The sequence below is a fragment of the Anastrepha obliqua genome, chromosome 1 (assembly GCF_027943255.1).
Source record: "Anastrepha obliqua isolate idAnaObli1 chromosome 1, idAnaObli1_1.0, whole genome shotgun sequence".
Classification (NCBI taxonomy): Eukaryota; Metazoa; Arthropoda; class Insecta; order Diptera; family Tephritidae; genus Anastrepha; species Anastrepha obliqua.
In genome coordinates, this window is record NC_072892.1 from 111,341,789 (window position 1) to 111,349,192 (window position 7,404).

A 7,404-nucleotide genomic window follows, 5' to 3' on the forward strand; every position below is an offset into this window, starting at 1 on the left:
TAAAATAAAAAATAAAAAATTAAAACTACATAAAATGAAACTCTTAAAGCAAAACGTAGTGCTAAGTAACAATCGTTTAAAACTGATCATCAAATGGATGCTAACTACAGATTTTTCTAAAGCTTGCGATACTGTTTCGCACAGTATATTATTGTCGAAGCCTGAAAAATTAGGTTTCCATTCAAACTTTGGTTTTTGCTGAAGGTTCTATTCCTCTAACCGAACCTCGTTTGTCAAAATTGGTGATGGGTGTGGAGGTGGAAGTGCTATTGTGATACCACAGTTGCTACTCGTTAAATTATTTTGAGTTAAGTGCAAACCAATCGATCTTTGAAGATTTTCAGCAGAATTAAATACTTGCTATTCAGATGCATCAGTATTACAAAGTGATTTAAACAATCTATTCGAATCGGGTAATAGAAAAAAAATGTCCTTCTTAATCCGCATCCACGTGAACTTAAATAGCCTCTAATTAGACACAGTTAAACAGCCTCAGAATTTTCCTTTGTTAATCACACGCTTTCCCCAACTTTATGTGCGAGACTTTAGTGATCCTCATACGTGGAAAACGCTTTGTAATTCTCTAGTGAGGTTAAAGTCAAAGTACGCTTCAGTAATTTAGAATAAAATTAATACTATTTATTTCCAAAAGATCGAAAGAGTTCACCGCAGGCTTGTTCGGTTTGCTCTGCAATCCCTTCATTTTAGCAAGCCATACGCACCTTATGGGGTCCGTTATATGTGGAAAAATTTGAAATCACTTTCCTCATGGCGTGTAATTCACTCACTGATGTTTATTTAAGACATTGTCTGTGGTACTATTAATTGTTCTCAACTACCACGGCAGATAATCTTACTTATATATTCCTCAAAACGTTTAGCGTTTACACCATCAGTTACAAGTCATTTAAATTACACACCCGTTCCTAGGACTTGAACTTAATAGTGTTTCTAGTAAAATACATTTTTTTTTATCTTGATTTAACCTTCCTTGATCTGTACTTTTATTTAAGCTGGAATCAAATTATTTTTAAGTGTTTTCTTTAAGTCAGTTTGTACCTCTTCTGTACGGCTTTGTAACCATAGACTTAATAAATTAAATTAAATGAAATAATATCCCTTGGAGTACGAGTAATTGGCTTATTGAAAGCATAATTAGACCAAAACTATCAACAACAAACGCATTATACCGACACAGAATCTTTTGTGGCACATAAAATTTCACAGGCTCTAAAAGTGTTTGACAGCCAAAGTAGCTGATAATAATAGGCCTCTTCGTTTCGCCAAGCGGCAGTAAATGGCGAAGAGATGAAGCAACTGGTATAAATAAACATTTATTGGCAGTGCTGCAATAGAGCTGCCTAAAATTACATGAGTCTGTAAAATATCATAGTAAGTTATACAAGATGGCTATACCTCACCATATTCGCTAGCGGCGAATTTTGCTCCATAACTTTGTTGTTACTTTCACATACAAATCTTTCATCAAGTTAACCGAGCAGAGAGGTAGCGAATGGAAGAGGTCCTATGTCAATTCATTTCCACTACTAGCTCTACAGTAGCGAAAATGTACTGAAAAAGTAGATTGAGACAGCATTAGCGTCTCTACCCAATTTTTCAGTACATTTTCTCATATCACCACTGACACTTTTTATTTCATTTGAAACTCTTAAATCGCTTTTGGATCGTTGGCGTAACGTTTATCCTCAACGGCAGCTATAAAAAATATTCGAATAGAGTCAAATCGCTTATAGATCATACTTAGAATCGTAGATTATACAATGGAAATGCAATTTTGGTGTCCCAATGGTTCCAACGCAAGATGAGAGTATTAGTGCCATGCAGTAAAGCATTCAATTGCCTAATTTATAGTAGAATTTCTTCACGATTAGTTTTGTGGTATATTTCAATGCTTTAGCTCCTTAAAAATAGGGTTGTTTTGAATCGTTCCTATAACATTTTGAAAAAACAATGCATTTGTAAGGTCGCTAGAAAATTATTCGTTGAAAACTTTCACTAGGGGTCTTCTCAGATAAAATGTACATAAAAAACGTAAAGGCTTCCAGAAAGCAAAATCGCATATAGGTAGTTGCCCAGTTCTCCCTAAGATATGCAACATTTCTTATTGTTTTTTTTATAGGCATTTACATACATTGCGAATGAACAAAGCTGCTTGCTACCTCTGTCAGCAATTGCATTAGAAAAGAGTTTGCTTGTTAACTTAACTACTTGTTTGGAATTTGGTGTGTGTTGAAATTTGCGTAAGTAGCTGGCTATAAATGCTAAATATAAGTTTGTCAAAAAAGTCTTGCGGTATTTCCGCAAGCTTGTCTTTGCAAGCGCGTAGTTGTAGTTGTATTCGTCGCATCGGTTCACGCTAGAGCTTTTTGGAAAGCTCTTTTCAGTGCTAACACGTGTTTGATTAATTGTTGTTTGCTTTTAGTCGTTCGTGAGTTATAGCGTCGCAAATATATATATATCTTTGCAAAAATATACTTTTCTTCGAAAATTAACAACTTTAATGAAGTTTTCTTTTGGATTGAAAGTGGTACTAAAAATAGTTTAATTTTGTTTTGGGAAGTAACGCAGTATCTAGAAAACTCAAAGCACGCAACGGTCGCCCTCACCATTTTCAAGTTTTTTTGGTAAATACAGATTCGCTTAAGATTTTTTACTATATACTATTGTGCAGACATCAAGACCTCAGTACTATAGAAATCAGAGATATTTTAGAATTTTTGAAAAGCACATACTGGTTTTAGGAGAGATAGGGACAAGCTCCCCACGCGGCATCACAATGGGCTACGAGCCTGAGTGTGTCCCCACAGGACAACCGCTTCAACCTAACCTAACTATTGTTCAGGCATACATCTTAATAGTGATAATTAAGTTTTTAATTGGGGATTGATCCACACACACACACAATAAGGCTAACTCAACGAGCATTAATTATTATTATTACTATTTCTATAAAAAATTAAATAAATTAGTAGCTTTCGTCTAGCATATAGCAACTGCAAGTGTTTATATTTTGTTTGCGAAAATACTTATAGAAAAATGGAGAAAATTTATCTTTGATGTATGTATGCGTATATGCATCTATTTTTCAACTTGCACTTCTTTAAATTTTTAACAGCTTTTATGACCTTACAAGTGCATAGTTGTAAATTTTCTGCAAGGAAAGTTCAAAGCCCCAATATGCATTTAAAAAAAAAACAAAAAGGTTCAGTGATGTCACACCACCAAAATTTGCACCTAAGAGTCACTTCTTGGACATGGTCCGCTTCTTCGTGACGACACATGGACCTCCAAATGAGACAATTCTGTTTGTCATACTTCCAAAGTGCAAATGCGTTTCAAAAAATATTTTTTGGTAAAAATGCTCAACTTCAACCAGTCCAATTTTTCAAATTGTTTTCAAGCGAAAAGCGACCAATTTTTTCAATTATCTAACCATAAACTAAATTTCTGATACAAAATTCTGATCAAATTCCGAGAGCTAGACGGGACACCCTGTATATACATAAAAACATTTTACATTGAGTGCCCCTCCACAACTTACCGCAATAAATTTGCACTGAACTTCGTACATTTGGATTGAGAACTGAATTGCTTGGGGACCACAAATACACAGCTGTGGCTTTCACTGGATTGGAAGATAAACAGGAAAATAAGAAGAAATCTTGTGTTTCCAGTGCTGAGGTAGAGTGAAAGGCTCGACATGTAGGCAAACAAGGAGAAACGAGGAAAAGTGAGGAAGGGTGAGGAAGGGTGAAATGCCGACAGCAAATTTACTCGAACTCAATACTTTAAATACATAAGTGTATGTAGAGAGGAGAAATAAATATGAAGTTCCTTTGTTTATTTAATTCATCAAGTGAGGGGCACCAGGCAGTTTGAAAGTAACTACATGCAATTTATATTTCTTGTTTTCGTTGTATGTTGGTTTCTTGGTTGCATGACTTTCGCTTAATCCCCACGGACGTGTCAACACAAAGCAATTGTTTTTAATTCATAGAAATTTCAAAGTCTCGATTTATGGAATTATATAGGTAGATATGTACGATTGCACTTTTTTTATTTTTATTTTTTTGGCTCTTATGTAAACTTTTTCACTCCATTCACTACCAACGCAGACGTAATGCAAGGTTGTCCCCTGTCGCCCGTTCTCTTCGTCATCGTTTTTGATGACGTTATGAGTCAACTGACCCTGCACAAAAGAGGCATCGTATGGAGTTTCACCAGATATCTCGAGGACATGGACTTCGCCGATGACATCTTCCTCCTCTCTCACAAACTCTCCGACATGCAAGCGAAGGCGGACAAACTGGAGGTTAACATCGCTAAGACCAAGGCCATGAGGGTTAACCACAATGACGCAAGGCAGATATTGGTTGACGAATGCCCGGTGGAACTCATTGAAAGCTTCTGCTACCTCGGCTGCATCATCACGGCAGATGGGGGAGCAGATGAAGATGTCAACTGTAGGCTTAACAAAGCAAGGCCGGCATTCGGGCTTTGGGGGAGTTCGCGAATCTCCAGGCGCACTAAACTACGAGTATTCGGCTCATGCGTGAAGTCCGTATTGTTGTACGGAAGCGAAATGTGACTGGTCTCTACCACCATCACACAGAGGCTACAATTCTTCATCAACAAATGCCTCCGTATCATCTGCAGAATATTCTAGCCGAACACCATCAGTAACAACGCACTGTGGCGAACACCATCAGTAACAAAGGCAGAAAGTGGCGATGGATAGGTCACACACTCCGAAAACCACCAGATAGCATCACGAGGATGGCACTTGACTGGAACCCGCAAGGGAGCAGAGGTTGCGGTCGAAAAAAAAACACTTGGAGAAGGTCGATGCTGCGCGAACTAGTAGATGCCGACATCTCATGGGACGGTGCAAAAACAACAGCACAGAACTGTGTAAAATGGGAGAGTCTTGACGAGGCCCTATGCTCCCGAGAGGAGTGAACAAGGAAAAAAATGTGGACTTTATAGAATAAAGCTCCAACTTTGTAGTTTACCACTAAATAACATGTTTTGAAGTAACAACAGGAATTCGTAGTTAAATTTGATTTTTGAGAGATACCAAGGTAAATAAATGCCTTTGAGGCCCTCGCCTCAAAAAATAATGTTCTGAAAATAAAAATAAAAAATCTATTTTCGCAACCATTTTACATGATTTTAAAGAAACACCATTTCAAATGAGGCGAGGGCTTTAAATACACACTCAAAGATATCATAAAGGCCTCATATATTACACCATATATTGATCAGGTTTGACTACTTACTCATTTACTTTTTATTTTCAATTAAGTTTATAAAAATATAGTCTCTAGAGTTTCTCCAGCGACAAAAAAGATGAAAGTGCTGCGCTGTCATTATCATACTGCATTTTATTTTAGCCGAAGTTTGAGAATCTCCATTCGCGCATAAGCCAAACAAAAAAGGATGAAACATTTTTGAAGGCCGCAAGTGCATTTCTGCCCTATGGAAATTTTTGGAGATGTCATATAATAAATTTGTAGGTATTTCAAAAATTGGAGGGGAAGTGATATATTTATTACTGTTATTGCAAATTTTTATCAAACGCACATTTTTGGCCAACCACTCTCTTCAGCAACAACCTTTGGGCTATGACAAAAGGAACACCTGCCCACTTAGACATTCGACGTCGGAAGTGGAAATGGATTGCCCGTACTTTACGCAAACCCAATGGAGACGTCTCCAAAGCAGCTCTAGACTGGAACACACAGGAAAGTCGCAGATATAGCCGACCATCGAATACGTGGAGGCCACTACTCGAACCAGAGACGGGACAAGCAGGCTGCTCTTGGCGGTAAGTGGAGCTCCTAGTTTTAAATAAATCTAATTTTAAATTGCTGATTGAGGCTCTATGTTTCATTTAGGAATGATGGAACTAAGTTAACTAAAATGTCAGGATGATCCTTGACGCATAAAAACAATGTGCTCAGTCAAAAATAGCCAATTCATTCATTTTTGTTTTTTTCAATTAAATAGTTGTAAATGCCGGATAATGTGTCACCTAGTGTCACCTACTTAAAATGGTAATTACTCACTAATCTAAATATACATACCGAATATTTTCCTGGCACATAAATTGGCTGACTATGACTATTTGGTAGGCCACCTTGGCTCGAATAGCCCCGATGACCGTGATGCCGGTGGTGTGTGCTGGCGCTGGGGCCACCAATGCCACTGACGCCACTGCCACTACCGCTACTCCCACTGCCACCGGCTGGATTCAAGGGACTTCGTTCCGCCCACGCCGCTTGACGCGCGATTTCTAAAGCACTTAAAATATCTCCAAAGGGAGCCATTAACAACTCACAATAGACTGATGCTAGACCCTCTAAATGACCGCGTTGACCGTCCTGCAAAAATATAACCAATACAAATACAACAATAAACAAACTAATCGATTTTTGCACAAACAGTTTTATTTTTATAACTCGTTTTTTAATTCAAAATGTGTTTTAATATTATTGTTGTAATTGGTGTTGAAATCTCAAGAGGCAGTAGTTAGGGAAATGAATGGGTGAATAATATGGAGTGGAATGGCGTTAAAAGAAATGGAGATACATATGTACGTATGTGCGAATAGTTAGTTGATTATATTAGTATTGGCATAGTATGAGAATTTATGGATTGAAATTTAGTGATGCAATTATGTGCTCGTATATTAGTAGTTATGGTAATTATAATGGCAGCTAGTTTTGTTCGTGCAATGGAATGATAATTGGACGGTCATACGGAGTAAAGGAAGTGGTTGTTGTGGTCAAAGTACTTTAAGTATGGAAATGGGTTATTGATTAATTGGATTATATATACTTGAAATGCAATAGTTGTGGCAGAGGTTAGTCAGCAAATTGTGGAGGATGAGAGAGTGCGCATAACGAATGGGAATGAGCAGTGAGAGAATGATAAACTACGTTTCGAGTGAGTATATTCAAATATTAGTATTGAAAGATAAGGACAATTAAAATGGTAGTAGATATAATTCCGTAATGAGTAGATGAATAGATAATAAATTATACGAAGATTAAGTATGAATGAGGAATATGAGTAAAAAGTTAAAAAAGCTAGTGAAAAGGGAATGATATGGCAGCAGGTTCGATATTAATGGGTGCAAATTATGTAAAAATTGTGGAAAATATTTTATGATTATGGATATATCACATAAATATATATACAAATATACGAATTAAATAATATACTAAATATTAGTGCCTAATTTTGTATTCATGGCACAGAGGGTTGGGCAAACTTTGCAGAGTTTCACTTTATAAATTTTGCAAATTTTCTGTCTATGGACGCCTGTCTACCTTTTTTTGTTTCGACTATTTATTTATTTTTCACTTAATTTTTTTATAA

At 36.7% G+C, this 7,404-nt stretch overlaps 1 protein-coding gene across 1 annotated transcript in view; it reads right to left on the minus strand.

Annotated features, from left to right (window-relative positions):
• The window catches only part of LOC129235621 (uncharacterized), an 81,711-nt gene extending 75,317 nt beyond the window's left edge, over positions 1 to 6,394 (minus strand). The window contains exon 1 of the mRNA XM_054869551.1: positions 6,108 to 6,394. Within this exon, the coding sequence (XP_054725526.1) occupies positions 6,108 to 6,350 (243 nt within the window). The 5' untranslated portion in view covers positions 6,351 to 6,394. The remainder of the gene's footprint in view (positions 1 to 6,107) is intronic.
• Between the last annotated feature and the right edge of the window lie 1,010 nt (positions 6,395 to 7,404).